Source organism: Miniopterus schreibersii, assembly GCF_964146895.1.
Source record: "Miniopterus schreibersii genome assembly, chromosome: 14".
NCBI lineage: Eukaryota > Metazoa > Chordata > Mammalia > Chiroptera > Miniopteridae > Miniopterus > Miniopterus schreibersii.
Genome location: NC_138114.1, coordinates 13,753,815 through 13,776,408, shown reverse-complemented (window position 1 = coordinate 13,776,408; position 22,594 = coordinate 13,753,815). Strand labels below are relative to the sequence as shown.

Sequence of the window (22,594 nt, the reverse complement as noted above, 5' to 3'; positions counted from 1 at the left end):
TACTGGCTTATAACCTTATAATCCAATCCCATGCTCCTGTGACGGGAAGCCACAGACAACTTCATCACAGGCCTCGAAACCAGTGCACAGGACAAGCATTGCTAGGTGATTTACCATGTGCCTAGACAGGACTAGAGAGGGAGGGACAAGAGCATAAGAGAGGAAAAAGGCACTGCGATTTATAATCCAACAGAGGAGTTGATAATCTAATCTCGAAGCCAAGCTCAAGGCCCACAAAGCATGTATTTGCCTTGTTACATAATTTAAGGAATTCAACAGCAAAAGCTGAAAGGGTTCGAGGAAGAAAACGATGGGAGTCCTGGTGGCTTTCTGGGTTTTCCCTGGCTCCCTGTGTTCCTACGTGTGGGACTATCCAGACCCAAGTACACTTCCTCCAAGACAGTGTGGAGGGACAAGCATACTAGAACCCAGCACCAGGCCCTCTGCCACCAGACCCAAAGGTAACATGCACATTCCGCGTACGTGGCCAGAGGCCCAGACACGTTCGGGGTGCTGCACACAAAGCTGGGCCCACCTACTCAAGGAGTCCAGTCAATTGCTCTTCCCCCAATTTCTCCTCTCCGCCCGTTTCCTCACAATGGGGTAGAAATGTGACGCAGGAAACAATTATTCTTCAGAACCCAGGGGCAGGCTCCTGCGTCTCTGACCCAGAGAAAGCAAAATGTAAATGATGCAAAGAGAAGTCAAGATACATGAATATTCATCCTTTCTTCCCTCATGATGGGAACCGAGCTGTGGAGAGTTCACTGAGCTCCATTTCCTCCGAATTCCTCCGAGCGCTCATCATTCCGCCTGATGCAGAACTCGACGTGCACTCCTGCCTCCGAGAACCGGCGGTTACACAGGCGCACACAGGTAGCAACTCACCAACCCACACACTGAAGATCTGTGCGCGCCCTGTACGCACTTAGACCTCAAATTTAAAAAGGGCAAGTCAAAAGATCGGCAGGTTCCTTCTAGTCCTTCAAGGCTTGTTCCAAATGGGACATTTGTGACCTTGCTCTCTTCAGCACCGCCTCCAACCCTGCCTCCCACGCATCCCTGACACACTCCTGGCCCCAAAACAGAACAGTAAAGGTGAAGAGACCCACTGAGGTCATTTGCCCCCAGGAAGACGAAGCTGGCGCTGGTTCAGTCTGGACGCCTGGTTGTGCAGAGGCTTATAACAGTGCTCGAATAAGTGTTTATTATGAGAATAAATTACAAATGCCCTGGAACTCTTGACGAAACCATAGGGCTGTGTCTTCCACTCCTGGAATGTCTCTGTGACCACAGGGTGATTACTTAACCTCTCTAGGTCTTAACTCCTGAAAAGCACCTGCCCTTCAGGGTTGCCGTTGAGAATCTTACCAGCCAAGTGGCCAGCTCAGATTGTAAGCTCAGTAAATGATGCTCCCCTGTCCCGACCTTCCTCCAGCCACAGCACAGGGTTTAAAACTCCCCAGGAGCACCAAAAACCTTGGCTGACTGGAGCTAACCAGTCCCACCCCTGGGTGCTGGGTGCCTCTCTCCAACACATTCTGCACCCCGCTGAGGAACTCAAAGCCATCTGGCCCAAAAACAGCGCTTTTGTCTAAAGTCAGACCCAGTGTGGGTAACAAGTGGGAACCTCATGGACACATTTAGGCCAACTGAGTTTGGCTACCAGAGGGCGTTCCCTAGAGGAGGCGGTTCAGGCTGCAGGCCGGCTCTGGAGGCAACGCAAGCGCGCATCTTGAGGTTAATTAGCAGCAAACAGATGCTGCGATTCACCTCCATGCTGTCATTCCCCGTGTGCAGCAAAAACTACACACGCTCTGTTCTCTGACAGGATGCTTGCACTAGAGCTGAAATTGCTTCTTCCATCCAATTTGCAGCTATTGGGCTCAGTACAGTGCGAGGAGGAACCTGGCTCCTCCCACGATGGCTGGGGGCTGACCTGACAAAGGCCCCTTCACATGGGGATGAAGGACATGGGGTGGGTAGGGAAGGAGGGAAGGGTTCTGTCATTTTATCGAGCAGAGGCAAAGACTGTCTGCAGGTGGGAAGCGGCTGTCGGACACACACAGAGCAGACAAAACACTCTTTCTCCTGGGGAAGCTGGGCATGAGATGCTTCTGGACCCCATGCCAAGCCACTGGGAGATGGAGTGGGGAGAGGCTGCCTTCCCAGGCCCACCCCTGGGCACCCACACCCTGCCACTGCCCAGGCCTAGACGGGCGTCTCCTCTGCTCAGAGCCTGAGCCCTGGTGAAGGTGGCCTGACAGCCCAGCCTCAGTTGCAGACAAGAAAGAGACTCAGTGCCCAAGACACAAACGTAACCAGTGTGGAATGTCAGTCAATTCATTACCAAGAGTTGTCAAGTGCCCATTTGTCCATTCATCTGCCCAGTGTCCAAGTGCTTACCTTGGGTCACGCCACATGCTTGGCTCTGGGGACACAAAGGTAAGTGGAGCCCATAGCCTGGTGCCGAATCCTGCAAGATCCAGAGTCAGGAGCTTACAATCTAGCCGGAAAGCTGGGCAAGTGAGCAACATGGAATTCTCCGGCACTTGTCCCTACCCCAGCCAGCATGACGCTTGGTATGAGGTGAGCTCAACAGTGGACTTGGACGTATCTGCTTCCGTTAAATGACACCATTCCCCGTGGACTCACAATAAAGATGGCAGGGCTATCTACTAGTAGAGTGCCTCTCACGTGCTTGGTACAACTTTCTCTATGATCTGCATCCTACAGGCAAGGGCGGCTGGGGCTTGGGGAGGGCAGGCAACTGGCCAAAGACGACACAGACCATCAGTGGAGGAGGCAAGAGACGAACCGGAGTCCTTGTGCCCCAAGTGCCATGCCCCTCCCACCTCACCCACAAGCAAAGGAAGGAGCACCCATGTCCACCCCTCACCCAGCCCCAACTCCACTGTGAGCTCCCCCAAAGAAGCACCACCATGACCAATGACCCTGGGATCCTCTTCAAGGCCTGGCATATGTATGACAAGTTGCCAATGAGCAAAATATTTACTTAACTGACGGAATGTGGCAGAATGAACTTGAGGTAAGAAGAGGTGGGAAAGAAAGACAACCCAGAAGTCTTCCTGAATGAGTTCAGTGAACAGGAAAGATGTTTTTGCTGCCTCAGAACACATAATCCCCAGTAGAGGAGAAAGTCTGAGGACAAACAACAGAAGTTATGTAAACTTAGAGCAGGCACCTGGCCTGCCTCTGTATCAGAGCAACATGGGTTCAAGTGGGGAAACTGTCAAATCAGAAATAAGCCCACCCTGGTGGGGAGACTGAGGTTCAATAAAGCCCTTCTTTGGGCCCTTACAGCCCAAAGGTCCTCTGGTCCATTCACAGCTCAGCAGGCCCCTACGGGCATTCTCAGGACAGGAGGCTGGCCAGGACAGAGACAGATGGGCCCACCAGACTCAAACGCCTCTTCACAGAGCCTCAGCCTTCAGGGAGAAGCACTTTCCAGGCCCTCCATCACCTTCCACCACTTTTGTTCCCTCTGTGATTGTCCCCATCTGCCTGAGGCTATGGAAAGTGGATGGGGCAAAGGAGAACCTTCAGGAGCAAAATCAAAATTTTTACAAAAACCGGGATTGCTGGAGCTGCAAGAGACCTCAGAATCGCCTCATCCAACCCTCATCTTTCCACTGGGCAAACTGAGGCCCTTCAGAATTAACCGTTTTAAAGTGAGGTCACTGGGTACTCCAAAACTCTTCCTTTCCCTTCCTCTCCCCTCCCCTCTGTTTCCTCCTTCCTACAGGGGGTGGGGGGATGTGAAGGTATATGGGAGAGGGAGCATTTCTGACCCTACTTTTCTTTTACCTTAAGCTCCTCCTGCATGTGTAGTGTCCCAAGGAAAAGTCACCACTGCAACGTGGACCCATCTTGGTGCCCGTGGCTATCAGGTTGCCTCCTTCTCATCTCACTGGCATCCTCGCCATGGCTATGATGGAGGAGAGGGGTCTAAAATAACAGTCAACTTCACCATAACAGGCGCCATCTACTGAGCACCTAAGAGGTTCTGAGTGCTCACAGAGATCCTCGCATGTAACCCATACAAGAACACTACGTGGCAGCTATTTTTAGTGTCCGTACTTCACCCATGAAGAAAGTGAGCTTGGCGAAGGGAAGTGAATTGTCCAAAACCACCGAGCCAGTGCCAGATGGAGCTGGATTCAAGCCTGCCTTTGTCCAACTCCAAGCTCGGCTATAAAGTTCACAAGTCTGAATTTGAAACCAAAGCCAGCACTAAAATGAGTGCCGCAACTCTGCGGTGGGGCGGGGGGAGGGAATCACACGGCTACTCCGAGGCTGCCAAAACTCAAAGCATTTCTGGAACTTTCTTTGGAAATTGCCTACAAAGGTCATTTACAAGCCGCCCAGAATTCAGATTCAATATTTAATTACACATTTGGGGGGCCAGAATTACCTTACCCTCCTTGGCTACCTCAGGAAGTTTCCTAAAATCAAACTAACTTTCAAATGCTGAGAGATGTCATTCCAGCAACATCCAAGAGACTGCACCGAAGCTACCACAAGCCTTTTCTCCAGGAGAGACCCTCCCTGACCAAGTAAGGATGAAACATTCGCTCTTTCAATTCTGCACTTGTTTGAAAAGCATTTTGTGATGCTGGACACTGCTGTAGGTGGACAGAGATAAAAAGGTCTTGTCCTCTTGGAGCCCTCAACATAGGGACAATATTTCAGGCAATTCTGCAGAGGACCACCACTGCCTCAAGACTGCAGATGCACAAATGGCCAGCACACAGTCCCAGACTGCAGGAACGCTGCATTCCAGCAGGGGGCAGGCTTCCCAGCCACCCTTCCAGAAGCTGCACGGACTAGAGTGAAGCTGGGGAAGACCACCTTGGATCTGGCTGCCCATGTCAGGAAGAGTCATGGTCTACAGTCCATGTCAGGAAAAGAGCCAGTCTCCCAAAGGTGACCAAAGCAAAATAACAATAAAAACAAACACATTGCACTTGTTACATATCAGGTGCTATTCTAAGTAATAATACCTATTATCCTCCCAACAATCCCATGAAGTGATCACTATTATCAGTTCCACTTTCCAAGTGAGTAAACTGAGGCACCGAGAGGTTAAGCAACTTGGCAAAGGTCTAAAAGTGCGCAAGTCGCAGAACTATGATTTGAGCCCAAGTGGTCTGGCTCCAGACGGCGTGCTCCCATTACTACACTGAACTAACTAGGAGAGATGAGGCTCATTTGGACATGTAGGTTCTGGTCCACTGGGTCTTAGACAAGCAGCCACATTACTCATGTTATTACTCACGTTCGATGCCCTGTCGTCTCCTCAGGGAACTCTTGAACTCGCTCTGCTAAATCTTGGTATCTGAACTGGGTAGAAGGGGCTAAAGTGACTTTTTCAAGGCTGAAGCACTTCACCACAGGAAGACAAAAGACAAGGGAGCTGGGACCAGCCTCTGCCCCCCCCCCCCCCATGCTCTTAATGTTCTAGGAAAGAGCCACTCAAGGTAATATCCAAAGCAGGAGAGAACAGAGGTGCAGCCACGCTTCGGCCCTGACGAGCCCCTGTGAACTCACCGTCCCCTATTACCATGGTCAGAACTGTGCTACCTGGCCACAGCCAAGATGCCTTGTTCTCTTTGTAATGTAGAGAGCGGAGGCAGTTAAGCTCCTTGGTCCCTTTGTTCCTAAAGGTGTTTAAGAAGCAGAGTAAGCTGAACGCAGGGACAAGAAAGGGGATATTGAAGGAAGTTCAGAGCAGCACAGACGGTGGCTAAGAGTTAACATCTGGAGCCGGGAAATCCTGGGTTTGAAGGAGCCCCGCCTCTTATTAACCAATGCCCCCTGGGCAAGCACCATAACCACGGCAAGCCTCAGTCCTCAGTTCCGGCTCATCTATAAAAAGGAAATCACAGTAATAAAATACCTACAACATAGGCTTTTTGAGAGAACTAAGCGAGAAAAGCATGGAGAGTGCTTCACACTGCCTGTGACCCCTGGCAGCACCCGGTAAACATGCAGTGTTTTTATGGGGTCATGGTCATAATTAGCTACGGGAGAGCCGGCTGTGCACGGTAGAAGCCCTCACCTTGGTTTTCCCCCAGTGCAGCACTCTGGAGGCCTTTCTGCAGTCTGGGTATTCTCCGAATTCATTTCCAACCCTTCCTGGGTGCACTATTACATTTCCCAGGATCCCTTGCAGTTAGGGTACCATGTGACTGAGTTCCGATCAATGAACTGTGTGGGCAGAAGTGATATGAATGGCTTCCAGGACTACTCCCACAAAATCACACCTCGTGGTCCCTACTTCTCATTCCCAGTGTGTCAGGTGGATGCAGAGGATTCAGCAGAGACTTTTAGGGGCCCCTAAAAGAAGGCAGGTCCACAAGCATAAGGAGCCAAGGTCCCTGAATGACTGCATGGGGCAGTCTTTCTCTCTCCAGGTGACATCTCATCCTCCAGGGCCCCTCCACGTGGCCTGGACATCCCAGTGTGGTCAGACTTCTTACATATGGTGGCTGGCTTCTCAAAAGCCAGTGTTCCAAGAGGCCAAGAGGGAAGCTGCAAGGGTTCTTCGGATGTACTCTCAGAAATCGCAGCATCCCTCCCAGCACTTTCTATTGGTGAGCGAGTCACAGAGCTAGCCCTGACTCAAACGGGGGACTACCCACGAGTACGAACACCAGACACTATGGTTCACTGACAGCCTTCTTTAAACACTAGCGATCACATTGTTACTGATCCCCTTACTACCCAGTCTCCAGGACCACCCGGAGGAGGCCCTGCCCACAGGAGCATCAGGCGGATGGTGCTCACAAGGGTGGAGAGGACAAGCAGAACAAGGATATCAGGAGAGAGCAAGACCTGACTCAGGTGAGTGGAAAGACCTGTGGCTCAGGCCTGGGTGCCTTATGGTGATGACCAGGCAGCTCCACCTAAAACCAGCTCTGGACTGTGCCAGCTCGTTGCCAGGGCCATGAGCCAGTCCAACGTACCAGGGCTTGGGAAGGGGCAGTGGATTTGGGGCCTGTTTACTCACCCAGAGGCAGCAGGCACCATGATGGGCAGAAAGGCCAGTTACGCAACCACCCTCGCAGCAGCCTGCCAGCCTGAGCCCCGGCCTGGTTGCCAGGCCCGGTGGTGAGACTGCTGCGGCCTGGGCTCCGACTGCCATTTTCCATACAGGCGCAGGATGCTCTGCTGACAAACACCTGGGGACAGCAGGGGCCTTGGGAGGGAGCTAAAAATAGCACAACTGGCAACGGAGAGGCCTTTTCTAAATGCTCGGAGCCCTGTTATTGCTCATCCATGGGCCTTAGAGACACACACGGGTTGGCACCTGAGCATTCTCCCTTCTCAAAGACTCATCCTAGGAATAAGCGTGGGGGCCTAGGAGGCCTCCTACATCGGGTCGGAAGCTGCAGTGGTCAGAAGTCACAGAAACAGCCTGTCCTGGGGGCTGGGCCTAGGAATGGGCAGGCTGGGTCCACCTCCACACCCTCATGTCCCCTGTAGGCTTTCTCTGGCCACCCAACTCCAAACAATCCTCAGTGTTTTCTAACTTTTCTGAATCTCAAGTTATTGATGTTTCTCTTACTCGTTTGGCCGTATGGAATTATGGGCCTCACACTGTGTGTTTGTAATTTCTCATGCGAGTATATTATATCAACCCAGCTAGATGCCTAGAAAAGCCACCCGTGTGGACGTGTGGGCTGTGCACTGCGCAGGTCTGGGGCACCATGCATGACCACGATGTGAACGGTACCTCTGCAATCCCGCAATGTGGTGACTGGCATTGCCAGGGAGGAAACGATGTCTTACACAATCCTGTGGCCCTGGGAAGACGACAGCCATGAGAATAGGACTCGTGGACTGACCAGTTCATTTCCTGCCTCCAAATATTCCATGCATGGGGTTTGGCAGGCACAAGGCCACAGTGCCCACTGGTCTAGAAAGAAATCCATATTGTGATACAATAATGTGTTTCCAGGCCATGGAGGTGGAGATGGGCAAGGAATCGATCTTTCTAAGGCAAGGAAAGATTCATAACCACTGAATGAGTTACCTCTACCTTCTTCTGAGCTTGCAGATTAAATTCTCTGCCCCACTGACCTCCGAAATGCACTTTATTTATGATAGATAAGGGAATTCTGATATATTTATTTGCTTTTCATAGAATTCCCATTCTTTTAATAATAGCACAGCCTCAGAGTTTGAGATATGAGCAAACAGCATGTACACATAATAAGGCACCATTCTCCACCGGGATGGTTAGGATCACAGTTTATTGACAAGACTTTGCACACACACACTTCTCTCAATTTTCTAAAAATATGCTTGAATTCTGCATCCTACTCCTAATACCTTCCATGTATGTGTTAATATTAAAAAGTGTTTTTTACCAAGGAAGACCAATACTCAGAAAAATGCCCCAATGTGTATTCCGTGCCTCCACATACTCCACAGCACAGGGATATGGTACATATTACATAAAGTACAATTGGGGATTATCTCCTGTGAATCTATTAACAGCCCTGGAGTTGTACAGTGAGCAACCTACACAACTGCACACAGCACACCTGCCTATCAGGTAGAGAAAAGGTGATTCCCATTTTCCAGCAAGGAAACCAAGCCTTAGAGAAATTAAAAGGACTAGATAACCTTTAAGGTTTGTTTCTATCCTGATAGTACAGAATTCTCTGAACTTGTCTAAGGGATCTCACATCTCATCTCTGGGGATGGTGCCTGAGTCTCCACACAGTGACTCCTCTTTTCAGTCCTGTCTGTGTCCTCAGTTTCTCTCACTCTGTGCAGGGCTGAGCTGAGCAGAGCCGACCCACCACTGCAGGAGGTATAATTCTAGGTGTACAGCCCAGGAATTAGACACATGGGCTCGACTGCCTGCCTGCCTGGATTTAACCTGCGTGTGCCCCTCACTAGTGTGTCACCCTGGGCAAGTTACTCAACCTCTCCATGCCTCAGTTTCCTAATCTATAAGGTGAGAATGACAATACCACCCACTTCACTGGGCTGTTGTGTGGATTAAATAAAATAATACATATAAAGAGCTTAGAAACTACCAGACACATTGTAAGCATTCAACACTCGCTTTCCAAAGAAGATAAAAATTATTTTATTTTCTATGCCTCAGTCTTCTAACCTGTGAAATGGGGATTCTACAAGTGTTCATTCCATAGGATTGTTTTTGCGGTTTAAATAACATGATAAACATAAGGAGCTGAACACAATGTTTGATGCATAGCAAGTGCTCAAAAAATTTATTAATTTTTTTTCCGAAGAAAAATTTCCAGTCCACATAGAAAGACTCACCAAAGCCAAACACCAATAAGTGTGGAGACCAATGCAAATGTCTGAGGAGAAAGAGAAAAAGGCTAAGAGAGAATGTTTGAGAGTCCAGTGTTGTTTCCTAAAGCAGGTGACAGACAGGATATATTAGAGACGAGAGCTCTGTTTTCAATTAGTTCTCTGTGAGGTCAGGAAGTACAGAGGAGCAGAGCAGGCGCTGGTGAGCTGGGGAGGCAAGAACAGGAACGTCTCACTTGCCAGTTTCTCTCCTCACCATTAAAACCGTTGCAAAGCCCTGCCTAGCACTTAAATAGCATCATCCCTGGAGATAGCTGTTTCAGTTTCATTACAGTCTGTGTTCATCGAGTACAAATAGAAGCCTTCATGATTTTATTAGTTTCCATGCAACTCAGGAGAGATTTGCATGATAACATTTCAGCTCCTGATTTAAAGAAGGGACCAATTAAAAATAGCATGCTTGCACTGCCTGTCACTGGGAAATGAAAAGGTTTCCAGAGTTTTCAAACTCTGTGTCATATCTGGTTCACGGTCATAAATCAACCACTCGGCACTTTAGATGCATTAACCACTGTCTAAATTTTTAGTTGGTTTTGTAAGAAATACTTGTAGGATGCCTGTTCCCCCCAGGAAGAGTTAAACTACAAGATATAAAAAGCTAAGGAGGTATTTTTGTCTGGGCTTCCTCAAGTCCCATACAATCACCAATTCACTCAGTAACACCCAAAGCTACCCGGCACCGTATGGAACTGGGAAGTGCTCACGTAAGGGACCTGTGGCTGGCTAAGGTTTAGCACGTGGCCCCGGGACCATAGTCTAACTGACGGCAGGTACCTAAGAGACTATTCAGTGAGTTCTGATGCACTAGCAGCAGATGATGGGGCGTGAGAAGTTACTGGGTATGTGGGGTTCGTCCCTTCGGACTCTCTCCTTGGCCACAGAGGCTGCATCACTTGGGCCTCCTTTTGGCAGCTGGAATGCTCCGCGGAACTGGGCAAAGACGAACACTCTCGTTGTTCTGGGGTTGCTTCTGGGGCGGGTTAAGAAAAAGCATCCAAGTAAGCTAATTCACATGACCTTCTCTTTAATGACATGTTTCTTTTTATGCCCGACCTCAACAAAGCCAGCCTATCATAGTCTGGTCTGTAATTGAAGACATTTTCAACTTTTCCTCCACACCAAAAATTAACATTTAAACCTCAAGAGTAGTGTGGCTCTATCCTTAGAAGTAACAGCATAGTCACAGAAACCTATTTCGGAGACTTTTTTTTAAATAACAAGTTTGATGGTATTTCCAATGGGGTCTGTGTCCCCAGATTGTAATTCTTAAATATGCCATCTCATCAAAGCCGATACTGAAGTTTTGGGAACGCGTCCATCAAATGTCGCTCTTGTGATTTCTAGGGGAACCGGAACTGCTCCCTGAGCCCACTGACTTGAATAACTTACTCTTGGGTTCTTTAAAAGTGATAGCGCTAAAATGTGACTTAAGAAATGGGTGCGTATTAAAGTCACTGAATTGGAAAGCATGTTAACGTGAGAAAACTGGGGCCCAGAGACAGTGACCAGCCTAAGACACCACAGCTGCTCATACGTCAAAATAAAAAATCCGCTTCACTCTAACAATAAACAGCATTAAACCAGAGTCTATGGGCAGAAAGAGGGTTGGTTCTGTCTGCTCTTCTGCCCCCAGTGTGTATGCCGTCAAAATCAAATAAGGCCAACCTTATTTCTTCTCATGGGACTGCCACTGACCAATCCCTGGAGGAAAAAAACTAGCCACCCCACCAACAAAATGTGTGCAAAGATAGCGGTCGTCATCTTTAGGAGGTGGGAATGAAGAAATTTTTTCCATTTTTTTAAATTGTGGTAAAATAGACATAACATAAAATTTACCATTGTAACCATAATTTTTAACCCTCACTCAAGGAGTGAGGATATATTTTCCACTGATTTTTAGAGAGTGGAAGGGAGGGAGGAGGGGAGAGAGAGAAAGAGAGAACCATTAATGTGAGAGAGACACATCGATCGGTCACCTCCCACACGCACTCCGCCAGGGCCCAGAATCGACCCAACAACCCAGGTACCTGCCCTTGAGCAGTAATCGAACCGGCGACCCTCCCGTGCGCAGGCCAGGGCTCATTTTAACTATTTTTAAGAGTACAGTTCAGTAGTATTAGGCATATTTGCACTGTTAAGCATAACTTTTCATTTTGCAAAACTGATATTCTATAACCATTAAACAACTCACCATTCCTTCAGTCCCTGGTTCTCAGCAGTCTACTTTCTGTCCCTATAAATGCAACTACTCTAGATACCTTGCATAAGTAGAACCATACAGTATTTGTCCCTTTGTGTCTGGCGTATTTCACTAAGCTCAATGTTTTCAAGGTTCATCCATGTTGTAGCATGTGACAATACTTTCTTTTGCAACCTAATACTCCATTACATGTATATACCACATCCATCAGTGGACACGTGGGTTGCTTCCACCTCTGGGCTATTATGAATGATGCTGCTGTGAACATAGGTGTACAAATATCTTCTTTTGGATATGTGCCCAGAGTGGAACTGCTGGGTCATAATTCTACTTTTAATTTTTCAAGGAACCACCATACTGTTTTCCACAGTGGCTGCATCATCTTATATTCCCACCAACAGTGCACAATGTGTCCAAACCTCCACATCCTTGCCAACACTTGTTATTTTCTAGGTTTTGGTACAGTAGCCACACTAGTGGGTGTGAGGTGTCCTTTTATTTTTTTTTAAATGCCTCTCTGCACTGCCCACATTTTCTACAATGAATATACTGTGCAGTTAGGATTAAGAACAAAACTATAAAACACAAGTTGAAAGAGAAATCTTATGGGGAAAATAAGGTTGCACATGAATTTAAGAAAAGGGTTTCTTTTTCAGGACTGAAACAAGCCATTGACTTCTCGTGTGGGTTCAGCTAGAGATGCCATCCCTATGCTCTTCAAGAATCTTCCCACCTGATCAGCTGCTGCTCCCACAATCAGTACACTGGAGGAATGGCCATAACTCTCAGGCAACCAACACACTTCTTATAAGCACTATGAGGACAATGCTCCCAGATGCACAAAGAAAAAAAAAGCAATGTCTAAAGCTGTTGCCAGCTGAAGTTGGTCATGAAAATCCCCAGAACTTGGATAAACCCTCTGCTTCCAGATCTTTCCTCCATGCCGTAGGCCCCTCCCATCTCTGAGTTTTCCCTTTGATTACAGCTGTGTGTCCACTTTTTCACTTTCCAGAGCCACAGAGGATCCACTTTCCAAAGTCACAAGCTCAAGCAGCAACTTGTCGCACAGAGGGGCGAAATTCTGCTCTTGTATAACAAGCCCACGAAGACGATTCCAAGAAGCGACAGAACGCTGGTGTCTGGGCCACAGGGCCACAGGCCCCATGCAAGCAATTAATTAGATGGAACCACTCGCTAGAAAAGCTAAAATCTTCCAAAAGTGAAATCACTCTTTCCACTGATCTTTATATAACGCTTCCCTCCTTGGGGGTAAGGTCACTTGTCACGATTTATTCAGTAAGACAAAGGGACTAAAAACAAAATCCATCCAATTATATATTTATCCAACCTCTAGCTTCCAGGAGAGAAGTTCTCATTTCCTTTGTGTGAACATCTCCCTGGACCCCTGCCCTCTCTGGTCTTCTCCTCACGTGTTTTCTTTTCCCCTCTGGTTTCTTTCTGTTCAGCACAACAGGGGAAATGGCAGTGGTAGTATCTAGAAGCCCAAGAGAAGGGATAAGATGAGCAGCTGGGCAGCAATAATCTTCAGTTCTAGGCGGCACCTATATTTAAATGACACAAAAGAGGCTGTTGTCTGTTCTCGTGCAGGAAGAGCTCACACACAGAAAGCAGGGCCCAACTCTGGCTTCTTAACAAGAGATCCACACTCTACATCTGGATTCTTGGCATGGCTCCAAAATTACATCTGGTCTCAGCCAAGCCCGGCACTAAACTGTGAAGGAAGATAAACTTTGGAAACACAGGGCACGTGCCAGTAATAAAGAGGTGATCTGATGGCCCAAAGGGAGCCAAAACCTCCACCCACAGCTTCTGACAAGAACAGGCAGATTCCAGAGGGCAAACTACAAGAACCAACAGCCAGAATGGGCCATTTTCCCAAAGTGTAAAGAATGGAGCAGAGGGACCTCAAGAGAAGCAAGACAATGGGGAGTCATAACATAGAAAAAGGGGGTGTCCTGCACAGGCACAGCACAAGTTAAGGGCATTGTATGTCTTAACAACACTCTGACATCTAAACCCTCCCAGCTCTTGGCCTTCCCTGGCCAGATTTAGAATTTCAAACCTATCATCCGCCAAGACTTGGTCCATGCGTCCGGGAAATGAACCAAAGCAACAAGGGGCTAATGCAAGGAGAAAGATCTTTCCATTCATTCGGGGGGGGGGGTCCCCAATGGCATGGTGGCCTCAGGAGATCATGGACACCCTCATCTGCTCTGGCGATGGAGCAGAGGGCTCCCAGCCTTGGTGCTGGGGAGGAAGCAGGACCTGGCCCCCAAAGCCCCCTTCCACCACCAAGACTTTGTAATTTCATGTGCTTCCCAACTTACAAGATCAAGCCCCTACTTGTTGTCCACTAACCTCCAAACCTCAGTCCTTCTGCCCTAGACTTGGCAGGAACCACTAAGAACGAAAGGAAAAGGATCACCAGCAGAAGGAAGGCAAGAAGGAAGGGATACAGGCTTTCCTGCTAATTACCTTGGGAACACCCAGAGTCCCGGGGATGTGGCCTCTGAGAAAGCCAGGAGGGGTCAATGAAACAGCATAAAGCATACAAAGTCAGGAGGTGTTTGAATAACTTTGCCCTGGGCCACGGAAAGAAGCATTAGTCACAGGTAATAAGATCTTACAAGGGAGATGACTTGGAGGTCTGGCTTGAGGATGTTAAGTAGACCCATTCTGGACCTAGAGTGCCAATTACATTTCCAAATTGGCAATTAGACATAATGTCCCAAAGACAATCACCTAATAATGTCAAAAACAAAGCAAATTTCACCTTCAAGCAGCCCCTCTTTGGAAGCTGCCCTGCTCTCCCCTGCCTGACTCATGCACCTCCTATACGACTGCTCAGGAACTAAAGCCTTGTTGCCCACACTGGTCAAGAGAGAGCAGGCGGCATGAATGATTAAGTTCCAGGAATGACTCAACCATCATTTTGTCACACCATTCACCAAGAGTTTCTCCACAGCTTCAAACAACCACCCTCCCCCCCCCCCCAAAAAAAATAGCAAAATGTGTTTGCACCTACTACATTCCCACCCAGCTCCCAGCTAACCACTCTGGAAAGGGCCTTCCCAACACACATTATGTGCTTGCATTTATATGACTCACTTCCTGCCCTCAAGGGGTTTGCAAGTAATTCAGAGACCAGACAGGTGCCTACCCCATGAGAAGATAATTGGTCTTTTCCCTCCCACCGCATCAACTAAAAGTCAGAACTGGGTCTTCTATTTCCCCTAGTGCTTAGCTTGGCACACAGTATGCACTTACTATGCAATAAAAGCAAAAACAACACCCATGATAACCACAAGATTTGAGAACCTACGGTGTGTTGGGCATCATACTAAGCTCTTCTTCATGTGGGCCGCTGGAGATGCCCATGGGTCAAGTTTATTCCAGGTTCTCCCCACTGACAACGGAACATGAAAAGCACATCTCAAGGAAAAAGTCCCTAGCAGAATAGGCTGTGAAAGACACTGCTGGTGAGAGAAGGAGCTAGTTTCAATTTCATCGGATGGGATTCTTGAGGTGCCACTGGAGGGCTGCACAGCACAAGGCGACACATCTCCCCACTCAGTGACCAGGACTCGAGCTCAATCCTTTCCAGTTGAACCCACTGTCTAGGAAGCCCACTCAGGCCCCCACGGAAAACCAGGCTGGCAGTGGTGCTGAGCTTACTTCAAACACTCAGAGGGCATGGCCAGCAGCTGGCTTCCTGGAGCATCACCACAGCACAGCCCTGGTAAAGGCTACACCGCAAGCCTTTAATTTTGCAAGAAGGTGGTTTGGCTGGGTTGCCATCCTGAACTTCAGAAAGCCTCCCCCCTTGCAGCATGACCAACTGGCGCAAGGGAGAGCCCACATGCTGACGGCAACACACAGACCACACCCCGTACATCTGTAGAACCCTACTCTGGCGGCCACAACCCAACCCCAAACCAGCAGAGCTTGCGGGCTCCTTGGGAACAGGCACCCGGACAATCGGCTTTAGCGGTAGGTGCCCAGGCTGAACTGCAGCACTCAGAACCTGAGCAGAGTCCTACCCCCCCACCCACTGTCCTGGCACAGTGAACCCTCCTCTTCTCATCCCTTCCCTCTGCTGAAGAGTAGGGAATTTCCATATTTAAAAACAGGCCAGTCTTCGGGGAGGGGCTGCCTAGAGGCTCAGGGATGGGCCAGATCCTTGCTACTCCTGCTGTGGTCGGCACAGCCCCGGTATTACCTGTCTTTTCAGAAATGCAGGACCTCAGGGCCCGGCTATGGACTTTCTGAATCACAACCTGTGTTTTAATAGCTCCTCAGGTGATTCATGTGCATATTAAGGTATGAGAAGCCTCAGGATTAGATAGCTAGATGCTCTATCCAGCTCTTAGAGGCAGAGATCTGTTACCCCAGTTGAATGTTCATTCCTTGAGCCTTCTTTCCAGAATGCTAGGTCACCCCTGCCTTTGAAGGTGGGGCCCCTGAATTTTCCTTCCCCAAGTGCCCAGGGCCAGGATCCCACCCACTCAGGAGGCATTTTAACAAAGTAAAGGAGACACACTTGCTCCCTACTGTGCCCAGAATGGCTGTGGGATTTCAGAGGTCCCGAGGGAGGCTTGATCTTGCCTGACCCCCAGGCGTGACACCATGAAGACCAGAGTTCTCAGCCGGGCCCCAGAAGCTGTGACATCACAACACAAACAGAGTTCTTTTCTCAGGAACTACGGAGGCAGCCCTCCAAGGACTACAAAGCTCTGGAGTCCCAGGAAGGTGGAGGTTGGCTGCGTGACTTGCAGGTTAGCATGGCCACTGCCTCTGTGAGCTGGGACACCCTTGCTGGCCATTGTAGGAAGGAAGTCCTGGCATTGCAATCCAGGGCCAACTTGACTGCTTCAGCACTAGGCTTCTCTGCCCTGGTGAGGGGGTGGGGAGGACTGGGAGAAAGCAACAGGCAAACATTTACTCCTGCTACCAGGCACCCAATGAATGTCCCCATTCAGGGAAGAAGACAGTGATGAGGCAAAGAAGGGACCCACTTAGCCTTGGCCTGGGAATCCTTCCTCCCTGAAGCCAAATGCTAAGGCAGCAGCTCTTCCTTTCCTCCTGATACATATTTGGACGAGGCCCCTGGGCACTGGATGCAGGGCCAGCACATGGCTTACAGCCACTATGTCCTCTTAGGAAGTACTATAAAACAGGGTTATTGACAGTACCTAACCCCCAGGGCTGTGCTCTATTACAATCCACAATTTGCAGATGAGGAAACTGAGGCACAGAGCAGGAAAGTCCTTGCCCAAGGTCACAGGCTAACTCTCGGGTACTGTACAGGAGGCTTGACATCTAGGCTAGGCTGCTCCAAGTGAGCATGGTCAAGAGCAGTTTAACCAATGTCTCTACTGAAGGATTTCCCCAAGCCTGGGGCTCTCCAAGGGGCACTCAGGTATGCCAAGACTTTCCCTTTGTTTCACAAGGTAACTTCAAGGGCAAGTGCTCCACAGAACACACTTTGGGAAACACTAAAACTGGTCCAGGTAGAGAGCATACTGGTTAAAAAAACTGTTACGTTATTGGGGGAACAGACTGGGGTTAATAGGGAGGGAATTTGTTCCATCCCTGTTAAGGGACAGTGGACAGCCACACCTGTCCAACAAATCTTCCACTTGTGATAGGTCTACAACTCCTGGGGCCCCACAATGTCAGTGCTCGTCCAGGGACCCTGCACCATAGAGCACCAGCCATCCTGCCAAGGCCTCAGCCACAGAGCCTCCCTTGGCTCCCCCTCCCCAATCTGCCAGCCCTGCAACAGCCAAAAGCCATGAGCCCAAATCTCAGTCTGACTCTAACTGGTTATTAAGGCAGCAAACTTCAGGGTCTCAAGATTCCTTTTGGCTCAAAAGTTCTATTTGTTGTAGCCTGTGCCCTACAGGGACCAAAAGTGAAGGAATCAAGAGAAAATAAACTCACCACTTTGTGGAGCTACAGTAGCTCCCATTTACAGGAGGCCTGCTAAATGCCAGGCATCTGCTAGGTGTGACCTACCATTATTACCACTCCTTATAAGAATCCTACAAAGTAGGATTCACTATGCTCTTTTCACAGATGAAGAAATCAGAGATGCCCTGCTAATAAATGTGAGATCCAGGATTTGCACTTGGGTCTGATTGCAGAGTCTGTACTCAAGTGTGTATTTCCATAAAGAGAGCCAGGCATGAGAAGCAAAAGCTGTCTGGATAAGGGAAGGTCAGCTGGAGTGGGACCTGAGAACTTCTCCAAGGGCGAAGTGATCTCATCAGAAAGGAGTATGTGAAGGTCATCAGATGCGGCTTGATCCCCAGGACGAGCTGAGGCACCGGGGCCAATGTGCATGAAGAATTCAGAGGCGCTGAAGCTCCAGCCCTGATTGGATGCATCAGGACAGACCTTGGGTAATTACCAAGCCGTAATGGGATCTGATATTTATATTAGTCACGAGCCGGACAGAGAAAACGTGTTGTTTTTTCAGACACAGCCATGGAGACAATACCTCAATAATTCATTACATGCAGACCAGCCTCGCTCAAGCCCAAACTTCTACAGGGAGGACAGCTCTCTAACTGAGAGCAGGAGTGAGCCCATGCCTGCCACGTGCAGGTCCCCGAGCAAACCACAACTCCACAGGAAATCAGTCCCAGCTTCCCCAGACTAAGTGAAAGAAAAGGAGACTGTGTGCTGGAGGAGCAGGAGATGGAAAGAAAGACACATAAGCGCTCCAAGGCCGAGATGCTAAAGGAATTGCTGCACCATTGCAAAACACATTCTGAGCTAGAAACTTTACCCACAGTCTCTCAAGTCCTTTCACTTCCTGACACTGAATCAGAGAGCAGGAATGGACATGAGAACACACAGAATTCAACCTCCACATTTTAAACACAAGAAAAGAGAGACCAGAGCGGTTAAATGACTTCTTCAAGGTCATGGCCTTATTCAGGCTTCCAGAGCAGCTCCCTGTTCACTACTACTGGATTGCTACTGGACTGGACCTCAAAATGTCACAGCCCAGTAAAGAGAGCTCTGATGAAACTCAACAGAAAAAAAACACAATGTGACAAAGTACAGCAAAGAACACAGTACTGAAATGACTGTGTCCAACTTCCCAACAGGGGGAAAATGTGATTCGTTTCTTCTTTATTTCCTACAAAGAAAAATCCACATACGATTCTTTTCAAAATAATAGAGTAATTCACCATTTGGGACTCAGAGGCCAAAGGTATTAATGATATGGACCCACAGACCCAAGAACCCTTTGAATCAAAAACGATGGTGCAGTCCCAGAGGCCAAATGCTTGTGATTCCACAGCTCACTGCTGAAAATTATGTCCCAGACAATTTCTGATGCTATAAAGACCAGCCCTCCAATGGACCCTAGCTCCTGGCCAAACCATCTTGGGACTGAATGGATAAACACATCTGAGGGCCAGTAGAATTCTGTGGAAAAGCAGCTTAGGTTTGCTTGGGAAGCCCAGCAGTAAAATAATTATTCCAAGTTCAAGCCAAATGCATTCTTCTGTACTACCAAATACTTGGAAAGCAAAAAGAATGAAGGGCAAAAAACCATGACCGCCACAGACCTCAAGGGTAGAAAGAATCACTTAAAAAAGGCCTGCGTTATTACCATTGGGTATAATGAGCTGGCTACACCAGGTTTAATTGAGCAAATCCAGGGGCAGGTGTTAAGAGATTCTGGGCATGGTTCAAAATGAACTCTCATGGCATCAAAAGTGCCCTGACCTTGTTTCCCATCGCTTCACGTCCTCCCAAACTACTGCAAGCATCTCTGATTTTTTTGTAGAAACTTCCAGTTATGTCAACTCAGCAGGTCTTGGGAGCTACAAAATATAGCCTAATATACAAGGGTTGCTTTCTTGTTCTCACAAACACTGCCAAAACGGTCTTGAGAAAACCGACAGAAGTTGTGCTTGGTCATCATTCAGGAAAGAGATTCGTTATGTGAACTATATGATTAGCATTTATCCACAGCCACGGCAGTGGCGCTGATGTACCCCCAAGAGTAAAAAGACTTCAGAGACTGTTCAAAACCCCAGGATCACAAAAACACCAAAACTTACTTTGATGCATTGAAAAAGAGTTTTCATTGCAATCAAGATTGCCCAGTTCCTTTTGAATAAGGAGGCTATTAAATAGTTCACCAAAATCACTCTGTCTAGAGAACATTTAGACGTGAACAACCACGAGCTATCTTTCCCCTCCGGGCAGACACTGAATCTCAGCAAAGGAGAATGAACTTCAGGGCTGAAGGCTCTCAGGAGGTGTATGCAGAAGGCGGCTCTAGGGGTGAGCGGTGGTTGAGAGGAGTGCACTGCTAGGGGCATGGTCTCAGCATCTCATTGTCAGGATGCTGCTTAACCTGGCGGCTTCTCTGGAAATGGGGAGGTTTTCCACCTTGACAAGTAAGGAGAAACCTCTATCGCTGAGCCCGTCACTCCAAAGACAGCAGCTTGCCCAACATCTGGAGGCTTCCGGAGAAATGGGAGAAGAGGAAGAGAGTGGTGGCTTTTAGTGTTCCCCCTTATTTCCAACACACCAGTATTTTCCAAAACACAAACGTCCTGCCACAAAACACAGCTGAGCTCCAGCACCCAACAGGATGTATAATTAATGATCAGGAGAGCGAGCTTCAGCTCACCCAGTGTCACCCAGGGCTCCCGGTTTCCCCACCACTTCCTGCAGCAACCGAGGAGCCACAGGAAGTAGCGACAAGTTGCTGTGCCCTGTGGAAGTTGGAGGGGTCGGTGAACTTTCCCAGAAAAGGTGTGAACATTCCCAGGGAGATGTGCCTCTACCTTGCATGGGTCCCCTAACCCCCGTGACCTCCCCTCCCTCTGAAAATGATGGCCCTGCGAAGTCCCCTAGGGTGGGAACTACTCAAACAGAAGGCAGCTTGGGTCACTTTTTTATGGTTCTTTCTTTTACGTTCTGCTGTTTTCTGTGTTCCTCTCATCTTCAGCCATTGGGGGGGGGGGGTCGGTAGCGACCCAGCGACACCAGCAGTCAGCCTAGCAACCACACATGAAGCGTAGTGAGCCGGGGCTGGTGGGCGTCTGGGCGCCAGGAATAGCTTAACCCCGCATCCAGGCGCTCCGCGAGCGTCAGAGGGGAGGCTCCGCGCGAACCGCGGCCTCGGCGGCGGCTCCAGGCGGCCCTCCAGCTCCAGCTCCAGCGCCAGCTCCACGGTGCTGGTGGCATTTCCAGGGACCTACAGGGGGTGGCGTGGGGGCGAGAATGCAGATGCCCCAGAACGTGGAGGGGAGGGGAGTATGAGAATATCTAAGGGATGGAGAGGGAGGTGACATCAGGTGTGTGACATCGCCACACTCCTGAAGTGGCAGCCTCCCTGAGTTACCTCCAAAACTGGGATGCATCTCTCCAACTTTCGCCTCCCCCCAGGTCTCCCCACTTCCTCTGGCCATGTTCCTCCCCAGGGATTCCCTAGTCCGAAAGGTTTTATCCCTTGCCCAAAAGATTTTCCCTTTCTTCTGACTCCACGAACTCATCTCCCCAACAGGTTTCTAAAGCGCGGGCCGCTGTGCTCCCCCTCGCCCACCGCAAGGAGCCGAGCCTCGCTCGGCGGGCGAGCCGCGCGGAAGACGCACCCGGCGCCCCGCTTCCTCGCCGCCCGCGGGGTTGGCTGCCCCGCTCTGCACCTCAGCCCCGGGGCGGCGCGAGTCCCCCACCCCGGCCGCGGCCGCAAGCAACCCCACAATAAACGGGGGGACCGGACTGGGCGTCCGCGTTGGGGGCAACTCCTCGCCGCCGGCGCGCCGCCCGCTGCCCCAATCCGAGGGCGCGGGGAGAGCGCAGGAAGGGAGGCGGCGAGGGGAGGCGGGCAGGGAAGGAGGGACGCGCGGCGCGGCGAGGAGCCCGGGGTGGGCTGCGGGGGGCGCGGAGCGGCGGCGCTGGCGCAGGGGCGGGCGCCCGGGGCGCGCCTTACCTTCGTCTTGCCCCCGCAGTGGCAGCAAACGGTCCACAGGTACTTGAGCGTCCGCCAGAGCAGGATGATGAAGAGGCCCCCGAAGAAAGTCACCATGGAGGAGGCCAGGAAAGCCCACCACATGCGCTGGCCCCGGCTGTCGCACGGCACCTCCATGGTCACCGGGATGATGAGCGCATCCATCTTGGGCTCGTGGACCGAGGACGAGGAGGAAGAGGAGGATGAAGAGGAGGAGGAGGAGGAGGACGCGTCTAGGCTGAGATGGTTCGCGTGGATATTGCTGCTCATTCTAAGACTGCTGCCTCCGCCGCCGCCGCCGCCGCCGCCGCCGCCGCTGCCGCCGCCGCCGCCGCCACCATTTGCCATAGCTAGCAACGGGCAGCCGGCGCAGGGGCTCGGGGGAGCTCCTCCCGCCGCCAGCGCCACCCCGAACACCCATCAACAGCCATATTGCCGCTACTGCTGCCGCCGCCGCCGCCGCGGAGCGCGGGGAGGGGGGCGGGGAGGCGCCTGGGCTCGGGGCGCTGTGCGCGACCTGGCGGGGTGCGCGGAGATATATACAGCCAGCCGCGCCGCCCGCCCTCCCCCCGGCCGCCGGCCCGCCCGCCCGCCCGCCCGGGGGGGAGGGGGATGGAGCGCGGGGGCAGCTCCCCCTCCTCCGCCCGCGCCCCGCTCGCCCGGAGCGCCGCCGGCCCGGAGCGCGGACAGCGAGGGGGCGCCGCGGGCAGCCCGCGCCCGGGGTCTGCACCGCCCCCGGGCCCGCCCCGGCTCCGTGCGCGGGCCCGGGTGCCCTCGGCGTGGCGCCGCCCGCCGTGCGACACGCGTGTGCTCTGCGCTCCGGCCCGGGACCCCCTCCCCGCGCGCAGCTCGCGCCGCTGACGAGCCGCTTTTGGCTTATTAGGCGGCAAGTCGTTAATGATGTACAATCGGCCCCCTCGGCCCGCACGCCGGCCCCCTCCCCCGGCCCGCTTCGCCGCCGCTCCCCGCCCCCGTGCGCGCTGGGCCGCGGCAGGTTCACCGCGTCCGGC

At 50.8% G+C, this 22,594-nt stretch overlaps 1 protein-coding gene across 10 annotated transcripts in view; it reads right to left on the bottom strand.

Moving 5' to 3' along the window:
- KCNMA1 (potassium calcium-activated channel subfamily M alpha 1) overlaps positions 1-22,096 on the bottom strand; it is a 659,358-nt gene extending 637,262 nt beyond the window's left edge. For 6 of the 10 annotated variants that reach the window (XM_081158535.1, XM_081158534.1, XM_081158536.1 and 3 more), the window contains exon 1: positions 21,567-22,094. In XM_081158535.1, the coding sequence (XP_081014661.1) occupies positions 21,567-21,932 (366 nt within the window). In that variant the 5' untranslated portion in view covers positions 21,933-22,094. Of the gene's footprint in view, positions 1-10,170; positions 10,349-19,895; positions 20,092-20,644; positions 20,832-21,566 lie in introns of those variants that run through there. The other 4 variants (XM_081158538.1, XM_081158537.1, XM_081158539.1 and 1 more) reach the window with 4 other exon arrangements.
- Positions 22,097-22,594: the final 498 nt, after the last annotated feature.